At 52.8% G+C, this 18663-nt stretch overlaps 1 protein-coding gene across 7 annotated transcripts; it reads left to right on the top strand.

Annotated features, from left to right (window-relative positions):
* The first annotated feature begins 854 nt into the window (after nucleotides 1-854).
* Nucleotides 855-18443, top strand: ACSBG2 (acyl-CoA synthetase bubblegum family member 2). Of its 7 annotated transcripts, none has more exons than XM_053999605.1 (15): nucleotides 855-904; nucleotides 5222-5351; nucleotides 7405-7484; nucleotides 8039-8283; nucleotides 9566-9654; nucleotides 10190-10310; nucleotides 10765-10845; nucleotides 11380-11529; nucleotides 11873-12049; nucleotides 12608-12789; nucleotides 13032-13265; nucleotides 13847-14064; nucleotides 15249-15388; nucleotides 16251-16497; nucleotides 17058-18443. In XM_053999605.1, the coding sequence occupies exons 2-15, from the start codon at nucleotides 5251-5253 to the stop codon at nucleotides 17168-17170; spliced, it is 2178 nt and encodes a 725-aa protein (XP_053855580.1). In that variant the 5' UTR covers nucleotides 855-904; nucleotides 5222-5250; the 3' UTR covers nucleotides 17171-18443. The 7 variants fall into 7 exon arrangements, with proteins under 7 accessions (XP_053855580.1, XP_053855579.1, XP_053855576.1 ...); XM_053999604.1 differs by lacking the exon at nucleotides 855-904 and adding an exon at nucleotides 930-1001; XM_053999601.1 differs by lacking the exon at nucleotides 855-904 and adding an exon at nucleotides 998-1070 and having other exon boundaries at nucleotides 8042-8283.
* Nucleotides 18444-18663: the final 220 nt, after the last annotated feature.

Raw genomic sequence — 18663 nt, 5'->3', positions numbered from 1 at the left:
AGGTTCTGATAATGAAGGGGGCCTGGACATCATGGCCAGAACTTGTGCTGGTGATGCTGCTTAGCTGTGCCTTGGCTTGTGCTGGTTGGAAAACAAGCAGCTTGGAACACAAACCCTGTGAGGAACGACTGAGGGAGCTGGGGGTGCTCAGCCTGGAGAAAAGGAGACTCAGGGGTGACCTTATCACTCTACAGCTCCCTGAAAGGTGGCTGTGCTCAGCTGGGGTTGGGCTCTTTCTCCAGGAACTGACAGAACCAGAGGACACAGTCTCAAGCTGCCCCAAGGGAAATACAGGTTGGATATTAGGAAGTTGGTGAGATCCTACCCTGTAGGTAGGGTGTTAGGAAAAACCTAATTAGGATATCAGGGTCCCGGTGTGGGGCACAGCCCAGTCCCGGTGTGGGGCACAGCCCGGTCCCGGTGTGGGGCACAGCCCGGTCCCGGTGTGGGGCACAGCCCGGTCCCGGTGTGGGGCACAGCCCAGTCCCGGTGTGGGGCACAGCCCGGTCCCGGTGTGGGGCACAGCCCAGTCCCGGTGTGGGGCACAGCCCGGTCCCGGTGTGGGGCACAGCCCGGTCCCGGTGTGGGGCACAGCCCGGTCCCGCTGTCCCGGACACCGCGCCGGGCATTGACCGCGGGTAACCCGCGCCGGGGAAGGGGCGTGGCCTAGCTGTTATTGACAGCCACCTCCTCCAATCGCGCGGCCATGCGTCTCTCCCCAGCTGAGGGGGCGTGGCTTCGTCTCTGCCCACCACCACATTGCCCAATGGGGTGTTTCAAAAGGACGGAGTGGGCGGAGCACAGGGGACTCGGTCACGCCCCCCGCGCGAGCGCCGTTAAAGGCCCCGCCCGGCGGCGCGCGGGAGCTGCTGAGGGGCCGCGCGCGCTCCCGCCGGGCCCGGAGGTAACGCGCGGTCCTAAAGCCCGAGCCCGGCGGGGCTGAGGGAGGGACGGGGGTCCCCGCTCCACGCAGCCCCTCTGGGTGTCCCCAGCGACTCCCGGTGCGTGGGGGATGCCCGCCCACCGCGGGCGTTTCGCTGTGGGGCTCGCCATCCCGGCAGATGCTTCTGGTGATGTCCCGTTTGTGGGTGGGCGTGTGGACAGCGCGGGGGGGAAATTCTTGGCGGTTTTGGTTAAATGAACACAGGGTGGGTTGGAGGGGCGGTTTCCCCCAGCCGGTGGTCTGAGGAGAGGGGATGTCCCTTCCCCTGTGCTGTCCAGGAGCCCATCGTGAGGGACCATGAGGTGTCCTGAGAACGTGGGATGCTCTGAGGTGACTGAGAGTTTGGAAGTCTCTGAGATGTCCTGAGAGGTGGGAATGCTCTATGAGGCTACCTGAGGGTTTGGGATGCTCTATGAGGTGACCTGAGAGTTGGGAAAGCTCCGTGAGGTGACCTGAGGGATCAGGGATGCTCCAGCGGTGACCTGAGTGTTTGGGGGTGCTCTGAGATGCCCTGAGAGGTGGGAATGCTCTATGAAGTGACCTGAGAGCTCGGGGATGCTCCGAGAGGTGGCTTGGGGATGCTCCACGGGGTGACCTGAGATTTTGGGGGTGCTCTGAGCGACCGCAGTGCTCGGGACGCTCCTGTGCCAGCTCCCCTGGGACACACAGCCATGTGTGGGAGCCAGGAATACAGAAAATACAGGAGTTTTATAGGAATACAGGAACACAGAAAATACAGCCCTGAGCTTTCCTGCCGGCCGTGGGGGCCTTTCCCCGCCGCGGTGAAGCAGCCGTTCAGGGAAGGGCAGCTCGGCGCAGCCTCCCGGTGGGTCCCACTGCTGGGGAATTCACCTGAAAGAACCATCCCGGTGCCCTGGAGAAGCAACGAGCCTGCCGTGGAGAGTTGTGCGGCTGTCTGCTGCCCAAGCCACGCTCAGTGGGCAGCTTTGTGCGGCCAAACGCTCAGCTCTGAAGGCGCTGCGGTGGAGGCAGGTGCCTGTCTGCAGTCGCGACAGTCACTCATCATCCTAGCAGAGGCTGAAGTTACTTTCCCTCCTGTTTTCTCCACTCCAGCATCAGGAGGGCATGGGGTTACCCAGCACCAGTGGTCAGTGACAAAACCTTTAGTGCTCAGGAAGCTTTTATCACCGCCTCTCCTAAAATCTGAGTTTATCTAGGAGGAAGAGGAATGGGTTGCTCAGCTTTTGTTTCCTCACTTAGTGACTCTTTAAAGGAACAAAAAGGCCCAAGTTTCGTTTTTGATGGTGATGTGGCAATTGCCTGGAGCTGCTCTGGACAAGAGCAGAGCGGATGTGGTGCCTTTACCGCTTAAAAGAAATCCGCCACAGGAAGCCGTGTGGGGCTGTGCTGGAAAATGTCAAGTGGTTGATAACGTGCTCGGTAATTTGAATTTGAATTGGTGTTGTTGAAGCTCTGTGTGTGTTTTAGGTAAAGGTGTGTCCAGAGCCTGTTGGAAATGGAAACTCCACTCTTACCCCCTTCAGAGTCAGTAGTTTGCACTTCCTCAGACCTTTATTTTGGTTTGTCAGTGGAGTGGTTCCAAAGAAACACTCCATTTCCAGTTCTTCTGGGTCACGCTGCTCCCTCAAAGCAGAATGCGTTTTTATTTAAATGATTTAAGATGTCAGACAGGCTTAATTAAAAAGGAGGTTTCTTCCCGCAGGTTTTTTGTTTGGGAGTGTGTCCTCCATATTCCTGAACACCGGTACATTATGGTGTGCTAATTCCTCTGGCAACAGCGTGGGGTGAGAGCATTTGGTATCCAAGAGTTACACCTGGCTCTGGTGAACAATGGAATGGTTTGGGTTGGAAAGGACCTTAAAGATCAGCCCCTCCTAACCCTGGAACTTGTGTGTTCACCGGCGGCTGTGTTTGTAACCCAGCATCAGGGAGGGAAGGCCCGAGCCGCGGTGCTGAGCGAAGCTAGGGAGCGGCTCCATATATTGGGAAATGTTTGCTTCTAACCAGAATTTGTTGGATAAAATGCATGTCCGGTTTGGGAAGCTGCACAGCCAGATTGCAGTTCAGTTCATGGGGTGAGTGTGCCCCGGGTTGTGCACAGTGAGAGCAGAACTCAGCAGTGGGCTCCACTGGGAAGAGCTTTTCCCTCTTGGGTGCCTGAAGGTGATGCAGAAAGCCTACCATGGAAATGAACCCCAGAGGGATGGAACACCTCTGCTGTGAGGGAAGGGTGCGAGAACTGGGATTGTTCAAGCTTTGGGGTGACCTTATTGTGGCATTCCAGGAGCTGAAGGGAGCCTGCAAGAAAATGAGAGACAGGGAGAGACTATTTGAAAGGGCTGGAGTGCCAGGACACGGGGAATGGCTCCCCACTGCCAGAGGGCAGGGCTGGATGGGATATTGGGCAGGAATTGTTCCCTTTGAGGGTGGGCAGGCCCTGGCACAGGGTGCCCAGAGCAGCTGTGGCTGCCCCTGGATCCCTGGCAGTGCCCAAGGCCAGGCTGGACAGGGCTTGGAGCAGCCTGGGACAGGGGAAGGTGTCCCTGCCATGGCAGGGGTGGCACTGGATGGGCTTTAGGGTCCCTTCCAGCCATTCTGGGATGCCATGATTCCCTGACAGCAGGAGTGAGGACACCTCACCCTTTCCCTTGAAACTTCATTGCTGCAGTAACACACAGTTGGGCAAGAGAAATGCTGTGATTACTACAGAGGCCAAAGCCTCACTCAGGGGTGCCCTGAACCCCTCGTTGTGGGGTGCTGGGAAGGAAAGTGGGAGCAGCATGGCGAAAGGGGGTCGGGAGTGATGGCAGCTGCTGCCATCCGTCCCTGCTGGGCTCTGAATGGGTTTTCCTTGAGCAAGAGAGGCCGTGGGGACAGCTCGGGGGGCACTGCGGGTAGGTTTGGGCCGCTCCGGGCTGGGCCGGGCCAGGGGGAGCAGCCCCGGGCCGGGCCAGGGGGAGCAGCCCCGGGCCGGGCAGGTCTGAGTGGCTGCTCCGAGCACGGGGCTGCAGCTCCAGCACCATCTTCTCCCACTGCCAATCACCCCTCTGGCGCTGCAGCCCACGGCGGGTGTGCGGCAGCGCCTGCCAGTTATCCGTGCGCTTCAGAGCTGGGTTTTTTTGCAGACATCCCCCTCTCTCTGCTCGTGAATTAAACTATTTCTGGCGTGGTGACTCGCAGGCTGTAGCAGAGCGTGGCGTGAGCAGCAACGTGTCCTTGTGCAGATGAGTAAGCGGAAAGGGGGATGTCCCTGAGCTGTGCCTGGCGTGGCTTTCCCCTCCCGGCAGAGGCAGCTGCCGCAGCGTGCTGGGTCGGATTTATGACATAAAAGACTTTTTCATAAAAAGACTTTCCTGTTCCTCATGGAGGCGAACATGCCCCTTGCATCACACGATTTAAATGTGTCAGTCTAATGCAGGTACAAAATAGCAGCCTAAAATCCACTTCTTGGAGAGATCAAGGATAGTGGGATTCATCTCCAATCAGCTTGAAATCCCTTTAAACAATTAAAGCTCAGCCTGGCGACTCATAAGCATCAAAGACTTTTGATGAGTGCAAACCTTAAATAAAATCAGCGTTTAGAAGAAACATTTCGTTTAGGTGATGAAATCCCCCAAGACAAAGTGCTGAAAGCAGCGTGGGAGCCACCAAAAAAAAAAAAAAAATACAAACAAACAACAACAACAAAAAAAAAAAACCCACAAAAAAAACCCCAGCTCCAAAACGCTTATTTTGATGCGAACAGGCTAAATGTGAGGTGTCCCAGGGCTGTGTCCCCCCAGAGGGACCCGAAATCGCCGGTGTGCCGAGGCTGGTGAGCAGGCGTGGGGCCAGAGCCTCCTTAAGAGGCGGCGGTGTGGGGTGACGAGCCGCTTCCAATTGCGAGGCAGCAGCACATGACATAAGATGCGCCAGATCTGCCTCCTGGGCGCTAGTTTAAAAATAAAGGATATTACACGTCGGGCTGGGCGCCGGTGCGGAGCGGCTGCGGAGGGGAGGCTGCGGGACCGGCGATGCGCGGTGAGGCTGGAGGGATCGGGGGGGGCTGCGAGCCGAGCTTTTGGGGCAAAGGGAGCGTGGAATTGAAATCGCTTGGCTCGTGGTGCTGTTGGGGAGCTGTGGGTGTCTGGTTCTGCTGTGGGGTTTTGCAATGCCCACTGTCAGAATTTCCTGTTATTTGGTGCAAATGCAGCAGGCTCGCGTTGTGCCTCTTTGGGGTTGCCTCGCTCACGTCAGTGGAGCTGCTTTGCTGTGACGTGTGGCTGTATTTTAAATTTTCCAACCTGTTTTTCGCAGGGACAGTGCTGTGTGAGTCAGACGCCAGGATGGCACTTGCAGAACCAGTCTCGGTGGCTTTTTGCAATTCGGCTCTTCAAGGGAGCTGTGAGGTGGCACAGGAAGATGTGCTGCTCGACTCTTCACCCAGGTTGGTCTAATTTAGGATTTTATTTAGGATTTATTTGTCTATTTAGGATTTTATTTACCCTGTTGTGACCTGTATATATGGTTTGTATTCTACCATGCTTACTTTGATTAATTAAAATTATTTTGGAAGAGCCCTGCCTCTGCAGGGAACAGTTCATGTGCAGTACCTACACTGATCTCAAACTCCTGCTGGTAAGAGGCTGCTTATATTTACAGACTAAAGAGCAGATTAGGGTCTATATCTCACCACAGCATATTGGGATCTAGCTGACTAAAACCTCTTTACCTAAATTTTTTGGGGCTGCATTGAACTACATGTTGTAAGGGGGAGAAAAAGATTACTTGATTGACTGCAAGGGAAGTAGCTGAGGCTTTTCTGCTCATGTTACTGGGTCATTTGCATGCTTTGATCATAAAAGCTGGTGGAGAAATGGTGCAGAACTATTGCAACTGAGGATTAATTTGTGCTGAAAAATGTTCTCAATAATGAGGAGGGAGCACAGAGATGGGAACATCTCATAATCCCCTTGGGGGAAATAAAGAAATTATTTACTCAGCCCTGGTTGCTGGCTTGCAGATTAGTTCAGAGAAGCAGTTCTGCTTTAGGACAGGACATGTGATCAGCCATGTCAGATCTTCCCTGGGCCTTAAACCTCCTCATATGCCCAAAGCAGTCATAGTTGTGTGCTCCCTAGAAATTCAGAATAAATGTAGATTAGAGGGAAGAGATTTCCCCCTTACCCTGACATTCACAGAGTGCCTGTGCTGGTTGTCTTGTCTCTAGCCTGGTAGAAGGGAAATAAAAGGTGGGACTTGGAAATAAAGGAAATAAAAGGTGGGAGCCCTGCCTGGCTTGGGCTGAGGAGTTTGTGTGGGCCCAGAGGAGCTCTCAGCTGTGTGCAGTGTGACTGTGATGGGCAGAGTCAGGGCTCCTTTCTGCCCCAGAGCTGCCCCTGCAGTGCTGGGGTTACTGTGATGTCAGGGCTCTTCTGGAAGAGCCTGGGCTTGGTGCTGCAGCTCTTGCTGCTGAGAAGGGAAAACAGCAGTCTGGAGGAACAACACCTGAGTGATGGGCTGAGACAAAGGGCCCGGTAGGGCAACAGGATGGAAAGCTTGGGTCTCTGCAGTGTAACCTTAAATCAGCTAAAACTCAGACATCAATGGTCCTGGCAGGGCATTGCCCAGGGCAGGGAACAAAGCAGCAGCTGCCTGCTTGGAGGGTGGGATTCCCAAATCTCACTTGGTCTGGCTTCCAGCTCCTGCTCTCAAGTGGGACATGAGCCTTGATTATCCCTTACCCTCCTCATTCGGGCTGTGAGACAGTCCAGCTTGGAAAGGCATGGAGTAAGAACAGTTTTGCAACCAGGCAAGTGATGCTTCACGAGCTCCTGCAGGGCTGAAAGTGAAAGGACAACTCAGCTGGGAGGAGCCTGGCTGAGCACACCGGGATGAGCCTGTTTCTGTTTCTTCCCAAGCATGTGGTGAGAGCCCTGGTTTTAATAGGAATACCTAAGAACAAGATTTCCTGTTAAATCAATTTCCTGCTCTTTTGCAGGAAATCTCCGTGGGTTTCCCCATGGGGTGACTCCAGAGTGTCCCCAGGGCCTCCCCTGTTGTTGGACTCACATATTGCAAACAGGAGATGAGCTCCAGATCCGAGTGTCCCTTCCTGCCCCCCTTCTCCTCCTCCTTCTCCCAGCTGCAGACTCTTTGTTTCAGGCACCTGGAGCAGCCTTTAGGAATTAAATGATGGCTGTTTTGAGGATGATGTTTATGCATTCTTCTGCAGCTTGTCTGCAATGAAAGCTGCAATTAGGACAGCACTCATTTTCAACACCAGCACAGGCAGAGCTTGCACACTTGGAGGGAGCTGTTCCACTGCTGGGGCCATGTGAATTAATAATGGGCAGGGCAGTGAATTAATAGTCACCTGCAGAGCATCAGGAATCACTCTGACATCCAAGGACTGAGTGACATGAAGGGATGGAGCAAACCTGCCTGTGGCAGGCAGCCCTCAGTGTTCTCATCCAGGGATAATTCCTTTTGCCTTGCAGAACTGCTGAGCCACACAACAGCGAGCCAGGGGAAGATTCCAAGATGGAAAGATATCAGGTGAACTCACTCGGTCCCAAAGGTGAGTGGATGGGAGTTTGGGGACTGTGGGGTGCCTGAAATTATTATTGCAATGAGAGAGGGATTTGTCAAGCCATGACAATGGAAGAAGCAGCTCAGGTTGCAGGATGGGTTGTGCAGAAGTGTCTGGAACTCAAGTCTTTAAAGCACAGCTGTGCTTCAAGGGTTAAACAGGCAATGTCAGTGCCTGGTGCTCATCTGCCAGGTACCAGTGTCCTGCTTTCAGTCCTCCTTAAAAGAAAAAAAAATTAAAATAGCAGAGTATAAGATGCAGGAAACTTTCACCTCAGCAGTACAAGAGCCTTAGGGCAGCAGAGCAGGTTAGAGGGGATGTAAGTAGGAAATGTTTAACAAAATTTGAAAGTGCTCTAAAGGCTTCTAGTCTAAAATACTGGGGGTCACATCGTGAAATTGCCACGGAGAAAGGGTCAAAAAAGGGATGTGGGAGGGGGTGTAACAACCTTTGCTTTCATATGCTTGAGACTTTTATTTGTATTGCTGTTATGGCAGCAGGAAATTTCTAAATCTAAGATGCTGAACACTTTCCTTTCAAAGCAGCCTCCTCCCCTCCTGGCTCCAGTGTGTGGACAACACGTCGTGATGGAGAGGTCAGGCTGAGGATGGAAGAGCAGGGCCCTGGCAGCGAGGCCCCAAAGACTGTGCACCAGCTCTTGCAGGAAAGTGTCAACAAATACAGTGACTATTACGCCCTTGCATCCAAAAAAGATGGCCAGTGGATAAAGCTGACGTATAAGATGTACTATGATGAGTGCTGGAAAGCAGCCAAAAGCTTTCTGAAGGTAAGAGTTTGTTGAGTTCTCTTTGTGCATATTCACAGAATCCTAAAACCAGAATGGTTTGGGTGAGAAGGGATCTTAAAGCCCATCCAGTGCCACCCCTGCCAGGGCAGGGACACCTTCACTATGCCAGGGTGCTCCAAGCCCCATCCAGGCTGGCCTTGGGCACTGCCAGGGATCCAGGGGCAGCCACAGCTGCTCTGGGCACCTGTGCCAGGGCCTGCCCACCCTCACAGCCAAGAATTCCTTCCCAATATCTGATGTAAATCTCTCTTGCTTTAATTTAAAACTGTTTTCTCTCTTCCGACCACTGTATCAAAATAAAACAAAGGAAACAGTGTGTCAAAACAAAACAAAGTCAAGTTTAATGTTCACTCATTTAAGTGCTGCAATGGCTGCAGTCAGGTCTTTCTTAAATCTGGAAATTCCCTGAATGCAAGTGAATCTTACAGTGACAGGGAAGTACGTGAACATGCTATGGACACCTTGGTGTTTCATTTTTTTGACAGTTGCTTCCACATTTAACCAAGAAAAAAACCATGTAAGGAAACATTTAAAGTGAGGTGTATGGCAAACCTGGACACTGCCCCTCCAGAGGCTTGGAAAGGTTCATCTTTCTAAGAAAAAAAAGGATGCTTACAAACCAGACTTCAATGTCCCACGTGGCCCAGCCTTTTGCTTGTGCTGCTGGGATCAGGAGACTTGGAGACAGAAACCAACACTACCTGTTTTTATTGTTGGGATCAAGTCTTATCTCTTCAAGTTAAGGCCAGCCTGGTTTTACTCCTGTGGTGGGATCTCCCACTCTGGGACAAAACCAGAGTCTGGCTGAGGGAGTTAAAGACTGGGACTCCAAGAACTGGAATTTCATAGCCAAGTGTGACTGCCACTGGAGCTTGTTGCTCTGGCCATTACTGATATCTGACATTCCCAGCTTGTGCCAAATGTGCCAGGAGGTGTTGTCTGACTTCACCTCTCACCTCCTCATTCCCAGCCCAAGGGGAACTGGTAACTCCCTGGATGGCAGGTTTATATTCCTGTTAGTGTCTTTCCAAGGGCAGACCTCAGCAAATCCCTATTTTCCTGCCCACTTACAGCAGGACAGTGATGTGAAACTTTCACTGGTTCCATCCTGGCTCCTGGGGAGTTTTTCAGTGGGAATTACCCTGCGTAAGAACATGAACTCTTCCCTCAGTGCTGTGCTCACAGCAGAGATGTGCAGATGAGCCCTGAGCTTTGTCCAAAGGGGAAGGCAGGCTGCTGTAATGCCATCTCTTGTTTACAGCTGGGGCTGGAGCGTTTCCATGGAGTGGGCATCCTGGGATTTAATTCTGCTGAGTGGTTCATTGCTGACATTGGAGCTATCCTTGCAGGGTAAGACTCTTGTTTCTTGCCATGCATTTTGCTTTGGCAGGCAGAGAGTGACTGCAGTATTCACATGAGAAGTTTTTAATTAAAACCCCAGTAAAACAAACAAAGGCCAAACCCAAACCCAAACCCAATTGCTTAGATTTGGATTTAAAGAAGGTAAATAGGAGCTGAACTATTTCATAATGAATTAATGAGACAAAAATTAAATACTTCTGCTTCTCTCAAAATAAGATGACCAGTAGGTTGATCCAAAAGCATTCTTATGTACACAGTGATTAAGGAAATGCCAGAGAATCCCATGGCTGGACTGTGATATCTGCCTTCCACATGAGATATTTTGGTCCCTTGCACCACTCTTGACATTTCCCATGCCCCAGAACAGAATCTTTCATTTTGGAATTAAGCTCTCCCCTCTTTGTTATCATTTTATGGGATATTGTTCTTAAAGTTTTTCCTCTGAAATGGTCTGAATTTTACCAGCAACTCTGCTTGTCCTCTAACTCTTTTGCTTTTCTGTTCTGTTTTTTCCCTTTTCCAGGGGATTTGCTGTTGGGATCTACACTACAAACTCTCCTGAGGCCTGTCATTATGTAGCAGAGAACTGCAGTGCCAACATTATAGTGGTGGAAAACCATAAACAGCTGCAGAAAATCTTAGAAGTAATTATGTTTTTTAAATGGCTGGGGGTTACAGCAACCTGTTGACAGATGTGGGAAGGTAAAATGCTGTGGGAGGGCATTACCTGAGGGGAGTGCTGGGTCTGAGAGCAGAGGTGAATTCCTTGGTGTGCTCCCTGCTCCAGCCAGGTGAGCTGTCACTGGCACTGTGCCTCACAAGAGGTTAAGTGGTGCTTTCACTTCTTAAAAGTCTTGGGCTTAAAATAGAAGAAGCCAAAATGAACAACTGAGCATCCTCTAGGTTGTCTGGCACCATCCCAGCTCAAATTATGACTGTTCCTAGTGAGGCAAACCCATTCTTTCAGGAGCACAGATGGGATTCTCTTGGCTTTACATAAAGTGGCAAATATGAGTATCGTGCTCAGTGGGGGTTACAGAGGTCTGAAAGGGACAAGCAGCATTTGCTCCTTCACACAAATCTCCCTTCTTAACACAGATTGAACACAGACTACCTCATCTGAAGGGCATTGTGCAGTACAGGGAGGAGATCAAAGAGAAGAGACCAAATCTGTACTCGGTAAGTCCTGGCCTTCTTCATGGCTTCTAAGTGCTGGTTGTGTTCAGCTGATGGCTGCAAGTACCTGTCACCTGCCCTGGGGCCTTGAACATCTGGTGGGTGACATCCCTGTCCATGGCAGGGCCTTGGAATGAGATGGTCTTTAAGGTCCCTTCCAAGCAAACCAGCCTGGGGTTCTGTGACTGTGATCCCCTGAGCTCGTGTTGGCTGTGGTGGGCAGGAGGTGTCTGCTGTTGTGCAACCTGGATAATCCTTGTTGTAGGGAGGCTGCTGACCTTTGCCAGACACCTTGGACCCCACAGTTACTCCAGGGAGTTGCTACAGAGCTGTAAAGCTGCGGGGGGTGGGTCTGTCTCCTTTCTGCTTCTCCCTGTGTCAGCCAGAAAACACTGTGGGGTGACAGTGTGGGTTTACAGCCTCTTCCAGAGGTCTGGACAGGGAGAGCAGCTTCCTTCTCTTGGTGTGAATCAAAGAGTTTAATTTTTCCTGTGGGTGATACCTTACAAAGGGACTGAGCTCTTGTGTTCTCTGCAGTGGAGGGAGTTCATGGAGCTGGGCAGGGACGTGCCGGACTCGCGGCTCCACGAGATCATCGCGTCCCAGAAACCCAACCAGTGCTGCACCCTCATCTACACCTCGGGCACCACGGGGCAGCCCAAGGGCGTCATGCTCAGCCACGACAACGTGAGTGCCCAGTGCCACCCCAGGGGTGCTGAGGGAGAACATCCTGAGCTGGGAGGGACCCTCAGGGATCATCAGCCCAGCCCTGTCCCTGCCCAGCCACCCCACCAAGCCCACCCTGAGCATCCCTGAGAGCGCTGGCCAAACGCTCCTGGAGCTCTGGCAGCCTCGGGGCCGGGACCATTCCCTGGGGAGCCTGGGCAGTGCCAGCAGCCTCGGGGGGAAGAACCTTTCCCTGAGCTCCAGCCAAGTGCTGCTGTTGAGATCCCAGGGTGCTGTAGCTGTGTTGTGCCTTGTGAGTTCTGTGCTGTCCCTGCTCTGAAGCCCCTGTGGGTTCCTGTTGCAGCTGACGTGGACGGCGGCGGCGGCGGCGCGCTTCATCATGCTGAGTGATGCCCACGACAGGCAGGAGGAGGTGGTCAGCTACCTGCCCCTCAGCCACATTGCTGCACAAATGTGTGATATTTGGGCAGCCATGACTCTCGGAGTGCAAGTTTACTTTGCCCAACCAGATGCACTGAAGGTAAAAAAAATAAGATAATAAACTTACACGCATCCACCTGCTTGAGCTGGGGTGGGTGCTTGAAACAAGGCTGTGTTATCTCGTGCTTCTGTCAGCTTTCCTAACTGGGTTTACTTTGCCCTCTGACCAACTGCTTCTGTTGGTTTGACTGGAGCCTGACCTTCACCTTTTGACTCAGTCACAAACTGGGAGAAGCTGACCCAGCACTTCAGAACTGGGATCTGTTGAGTTCTTACCTGACACCTGGTGCCGCATCAAGAGCTGGCTGAGCAACAGCCTTGTGTTTGCTCTGCCCACGTTGCACCATGGCCCCAGCTAAACCTGAGTCCTGAGTAAAGGATTTTTGTGTCAGTGCTGGCACTGAAAGTGTTGACCCTTGCTCCCTTCCCAATTCCCACTGGAATGCCCCAGGGGTTCCCCTCTCTTGGTGGTGCTGCAAAAAACAAACAGTTCCTCAAAACTGATGGCAGACTCCCAAGTTTTTGCTAGTGACCAGTACTGACCTGAAGTCTGCAGTGAATCACTTCTAAAAACTGCATTAAATCCTGCTTCTCTCAGGGCAGCTTGGTGGAGACCCTGAGAGAAGTGAGGCCAACTGCTTTTTTGGGAGTTCCTCGTGTCTGGGAAAAAATGGAAGAGAAAATGAAATCTGTGGGCATGAAGGCCTCAGCGCTCCGAAGGAGAGTGGCATCGTGGGCCAAGGGAGTGGGGCTGCAGACCAACCTGAAGAGGATGAATGGGTAATTATGAGCTACATTTCAGGGATGCTGATGAGTTTTAGGAGAACTTTCATGTCAGATCAGGGATTTTATTCCATCCAGGATTATACTGCATCCAGGATTTTATCTCATGTGACAGACCAGTGACACTTGGACCCGAGGGGGAGCAGCAAGAGCTGGGGGCAGAAAATAATCCATTATTTTATTGAATGAACTGAAGCAGGAAGGGGGAGGAGTTGTAAGTGTGCCCTTTCGTGGTGCAGGTGCTCCGAGGTGCCGGTGAATTTCCGCCTGGCCCGGCAGTTGGTGTACAGGAAGGTGCGCAAGGCCATCGGGCTGGACCGCTGCACCAAGTGCTACACGGGGGCTGCTCCCATCACCAGAGACACCCTGGAATTCTTTCTGAGCCTGAACATTCCTGTGCTGGAGCTCTATGGGATGAGTGAGAGCTCTGGGCCTCACACCATCTCCCTACCTCACGCCTTCAAGCTCGGCAGGTGAGCGCTTTCCTGAGTTCTGCCTCTGTCTGGCACAGCCCTCTGTCCTGGTGCAGCTCATCCCCAGAGCCTTGCTGCCACTAAAAGGTCACTGGGGAGCCACGTCACAGGTGAAGAGATCTGCCAAGGGCAGCAGCAGCAGGGATGTGTGAATTTACCTTGGCTGGGTTCTGTAGGAGCCGGGGAAGAAGAGAGGGGCTGGTGGGATGAAGGAAGAATTGGTAACTCCGACCTACTCTTCACTTTAATGGCAAATGACTGAAGGGTGCAGGGTGTCTTTGAGCAGCTCGTTCAGTCTGCACAGTTTAAGTTTGCTGCCAAGGACATAAATCTGCTCATTCAAAGCTCGGGTGTTGAGAACAATGAGTGCAGACCAGCAGGTGTGTGAGCACTGATCTCTGCAATAACAACTCTTTCTGCAGCTGCCCTTACATGAGCAGATGCCTTTGAAGCTTTTTGCTGGAGCTGTGCTAAGAAGCTGCTGGGCTTTGTTCAAACCCTTCAGCTTGAGAGGTGTTGCTGTGACTTCTGCTTGAATTCAGTTTAAAATAAATTAATCCTTGCTCTGTGCTCTGTTTCAGCTGTGGGAAGGAGCTGATGGGCTGCCACACCCTGATCCATAAACCAGACAAGGATGGCATTGGGGAGATCTGCTTCTCAGGAAGGCACGTCTTCATGGGCTACCTGAACATGGAGGACAAAACCAAAGAAGCCATCGATGAGGATGGCTGGCTGCACTCAGGGGACCTGGGCAAGCACGACAAGGATGGATTCCTCTTCATCACAGGCAGAATTAAAGGTAACACATCCCCTGACTTTGTCTTGATGTTGTGCAGCACTATGGAATCAGTGAGTTGTTGATGTTGGGAGCCCAACTGTTGTGATGTCATGGAGCCCAACTGTTCCCTCAGCACTGCCAAGGCCACCACCAACCCATGTCCCCAGCTGGCCCATCTTTTTAATCCCTCCAGGGATGGTGACTCCACCACTGCCCTGGGCAGCCTGTTCCAATGCTGAACAGTGAAGAAATTTTTCCCGATATCCCAACTTAAACCTTGTCTGGTACCAGGGATGCTCTGCTGGTTGCGTGGTTGTCACTTGCACAGGAGAATATTTAAATCCTTCTCCTGGAGTTTTCACTTGAATGTGGCTGCAGGGTGTCCTCCCCTGTGGTGGGAGGAGAGGGGCAGTCTCTGGAGCTAGGGTGTGTTTGCAGAGTGAGGGAGAAGCCCTCTGATTCCAGCACCAGTGCAGTTAATGCTTTGTGGGCTTGTTTTACCAGCAGCTCCCTCAGTTTCAGGAGCTTTGCTGGGTGACCTGCAAGGGAAACAGCAGCTTAACACTGTTGTGCAAGTGCCTGGTAGCAATGTGGCTCTTGGGACAGAGTCTGAGCAAGCCCAGACAAAGCCAAGGTCACTGAAGCCTTCAGCCCTCGAGAGAGAGAGAGGTGCTCATGTGAGGGCAGCTCTAAGGAACAGGAGACTGAGCAGGGGGGGTCCCCTCTGCTCTGCAGCACACAGGAACCTCCTTTCACTTCAATTTCTGACAATTTGGGTGCCAACTTAGGAACCTTAGAGGCCCAGGGGTCTGTGCCAAGGGGCTCACGTGCATTGCCAGGCTGCAAACACCCCTGGAGCACCAAGGCAGCTTTGGCTGGGCTCTGTGTGAGCAGCTCCTGCTCCTCTCTCCAGCCCTGCTGCAGTCATGGGATCAGCACTGGGGCTGGAAAAGCCCTTTAAGATCATTAGGTACAGCACCCCCAAGGCCATCACTAAACCACATCCCCAAGTGCCACATCCCCACATTTTGGAACATTTTTGGGGATGGTCACCCTGTGACCTTCCCAGTCCTGGTGTGCTGCCTTCTCCAGCTCTGCTGGCACAGACTCACTGATCCAGCAGACACAAAGGAGCAGTTGAGTTGTTGCAGATTGTGGGAAGGGGAGAAGCTCCAAGCATTAATCAGGATTTGATTGTTTTCCAGAGCTCATCATCACTGCAGGAGGTGAGAACATTCCTCCTGTTCCAATTGAGGATGCTGTCAAGAATGCTGTTCCCATCATCAGCAACGCCATGTTGGTTGGAGACAAAGCCAAATTCCTTTCTATGCTTCTGACACTAAAGGTAATGGAAAACAGGATGGGGATCCACCACCTGTGCTGCTGAATCTCAGTAATTCCAGGGAGGAAGGGTTGTTACACATTTTTAATGTCTTGTGGAGGCAGGAGCCCAGAGCAGGAATGGCTGCAGCTGAGCTGCAAAGAGCAGCTGAAAGCACAGAGTTGTCACTTGCTCAGACCATCGGGCCCTGCTGCTGTTCAGGGCAGATTTTTCTGTGCCACAGAGGGCAGGAAAAAAACAGGAGGAAAAGACCCAAAAGTGAGGTTGGAAAAGAAAACCCTTCTGCTCTCCTCACCTGTTTCATTCTCTCCCAGAGCAGTCTGGGAGGTAAAAAGCTGTCAGGGATTTCTTTGTCAGACTCTGGCTTTAAACTCCACCAGGACACATCCGTGGTGGCCTGTGCTGACTGTCAGAGTGGGAATTGCTCCTTAGGGAGACCGAGGCCAACAGCCTTGGCCTGGGGCAGGAGATCTGAGCCAGGCCCTGGGAGGGGCCCTGCTGCACTTGTCATGGCTGAGTGCTGTGTGTGACTCCCAAGACTGCTGCTGCACGGTGTAGGGAAGTAAATTGTGCTCCAGAAGAGGTCTGGAAAACAGTGATTGACTTTGGACAGCACAGGAGGAATTTGGCAGATGAGCTCTGTACCCTGCTGGCTCCTGAGCAGGCAGAGACCTGAGGGGGTTTGTTTGTGTTTTGTCCCAAGTTTCCATTGGCAGCCAGGGTTTGGAAGAGAGCTGAGGGGCTGGTGGGGTTGGAGTGGGGAAGGGAAGGGACCCCAGGGCAGCGTCCAGGGCTGGAGGCTCTGTGGTGCAGGGGCCTCAGGTGCTCAGCAGTGCTCAGTTCCCTGTTGTGGCCTGGCCTGCAGTGCGCTGTGGATGCAGAAACGGGTGAGCCCAGAGATGACCTCGCTCCAGAAGCTCTGGAATTCTGTCAGAAGCTGGGCAGCAAGGCCACCAAGGTCTCAGAAATCATCAGCAGCAAAGACAAGGCCATCTACACTGCCATCCAGAAAGGGATCTCTGCTGTCAATGAGGGAGCTGTGTCCAATGCCCAGAAAGTCCAGAAGTGGGTCCTGCTGGAGAAGGACTTCTCCCTCTTTGGTGGAGAGCTTGGTGAGTGGTGGGGGTGTCTGGGGTTTGCCCTGTGCCCCTTCCCTGGTATTGAACATAACACAACCATGACTCCCAATGCACGGAGCTGCCCCCTGCCTTTCCTCACTGTGGTTTTTCCATGTGGCAGTTTGGGGTGGGGTGAACTGGGGTGAATTCCCACTGCTGCCCAGCAGCACTCAGTGAAGCAGAACTTACCCTTGTGCTGTGGTGCCTCTTGCAGAGTTATGGAACATCCTGAGCTGGGAGGGACCCACAGGGATCATCAGCCCAGCCCTATCCCTGCACAGCCACCCCAACAACCCCACCCTGAGCATCCCTGAGAGCTCCTGGAGCTCTGGCAGCCTCGGGGCTGGGACCATTCCCTGGGGACCTGGGCAGTGCCAGCAGCCTCTGGCTGCTGCTGTGCTGCTTTGGCTCACAGGGGAAGGGAGGGAGATTCTATTAAACCCCAAGAGAAATGTAGACCAGGTCCCTGTTCCCGTGTTCTGCCTCTCCCCTCCAGCCCTGCTGGGAGCTCCCAGTGCTGCCCTCACCATTGACCCTGTGCTGGTTCCCCACAGGCCCCACCATGAAGCTCAAGAGGCCGGTGGTGGCTCAGAAGTACCAGGACCAAATTGCTCAGTTTTACACGGACATCGAAACCCCCTCGGGGGAGCCCTCAACCCGGACATAGAGCCTGGACTGAAACTGCCCCCGAGGACACTCCCAGCTGCCCAGGAAGGATTCCCTGGATCCTGTTGAAATAAAGAAGCTCAGCCTTCAGGCAGCCCCTCGGCGTCGCTTTGCTGTCCATGTCCTGCAGTGTGGTGAGCGTGGTCCTGCCCATGTTCTCCTGTGTCTGTGTCCCTTGCTGAGATATCCCAAATATCTCAACTTTGTATTTTTTATTTCCATTTTTATAAGGATGATACAATGTTTACCTTAAATCCATGTGATGTGTTATGTTCTAACCAAAGTTTTCTTTTCCTGAGATGAATGTAAAACAGGAGCTGCAAATCAGGAGCTGCCCTTTTTCTGCTGAGGGAGAAAGGCAGATTTCATTTTCCAGCAGTGTCCTCACTCCCTGCTGCACGTTTCCCTGCATGCTGATGGCATCCATATAATTTTAAATCTCCTTCCCCACAAACTATTCCTGTCTGAGATGACAAATGCTGCGTGACTACACACAGCAGTGGAGGTGGAACCTCACATGAACTGGGCTTGTCTGTGCAATATTTTGAGTTTGTTTTACCTTTTTGAGTTATAATGAAGCCATAAATTGTATTGTTGAAGTTGTATCCGTGGCTGGTATTCTGAGAAGTGATTTACTCCAGGGATTATTTATAAGGCTGTGTACAATGTGTGAAATCTGTCTGTGTCTTACAATCCAGAAATGTTGTAGTGTGTGAAATGGGGAGCTCCAGAGTGGAGGGTGGGTGGGCTGAGGCTCTGTAGCTGTGCCTGGGGAGAGGAGATGGTGCTGGGAGCCCAGGCTGGTTCTCCTGAGGGTCTGTGCTCAACCAGCCCGGAGCTCTGAGGGTCCTCCCTGGTGAATTCACTGGCTGGAGGACACAGACTCGCCCACCTGCAGCCAGGAGCTCCCGGTGCTCTCTGCTGAAGGGCTCTGCAGGGCCTGTTCCAGCTGTCCAGTCCCAGCAGGATTGCCTGTGAATGGCTCATTGCACACCAGAAATCCTTACCTGAACAGGGCAGAGCAGCCCAGCTCTGATTCCCAGCTCCATTTCCCATGGAAAGGAGGAGGTGGGGGCAGCTCAGTGCTGGTGTCACAGCGGGGTGGGCTCAGGGTGGGTTAAACCCAAAACTGTCTCTGCTTTGGGTCAGTGAAATTCCATTGCCCAGTGGAAGGGTGGGAATGCACTGCTGGAACTGCAGCTGCCCCTGTGCCAGTGTGTGCTGAGCTGGCTGGAATCGCTGTGTCCAAGTGTAATAAACTCCTTGTTTGTGTCTCTCGACTCTCACTCATTCCTGGGATGCAGCAGGCCCGGGGCTGGGGTGGGTTTGCCTCAGGCAGGGAGAGCTGAGCTGTGCCTGGGCCCTTCCCAGGGCTGGAGCAGCTCCCTGGGCAGCCACGGACCCGGACACTCCCTCAGGGGAAGGGATGGACGGTGCCAGGGCAGTGCCCGTGCCAGGGCTCTGTCCTTGTGACAAGGACCAGTGGGGACCCCC

Source organism: Vidua macroura, chromosome 26 (genome assembly GCF_024509145.1).
Source record: "Vidua macroura isolate BioBank_ID:100142 chromosome 26, ASM2450914v1, whole genome shotgun sequence".
Taxonomy (NCBI): Eukaryota; Metazoa; Chordata; class Aves; order Passeriformes; family Viduidae; genus Vidua; species Vidua macroura.
This window is presented reverse-complemented; position numbering and strand designations above follow the sequence as displayed.

Excerpts from the sequence above, each read along its gene's own strand:
- ACSBG2 (XM_053999600.1), top strand. The coding sequence starts at position 1,013 with ATGCCCGCCCACCGCGGGCGTTTCGCTGTGGGGCTCGCCATCCCGGCA. Across the intron at positions 8,284-9,565 it reads CAGCCAAAAGCTTTCTGAAG|CTGGGGCTGGAGCGTTTCCA; the intron begins GTAAGAGTTTGT and ends TCTTGTTTACAG. Across the intron at positions 10,311-10,764 it reads AGCTGCAGAAAATCTTAGAA|ATTGAACACAGACTACCTCA; the intron begins GTAATTATGTTT and ends TTCTTAACACAG.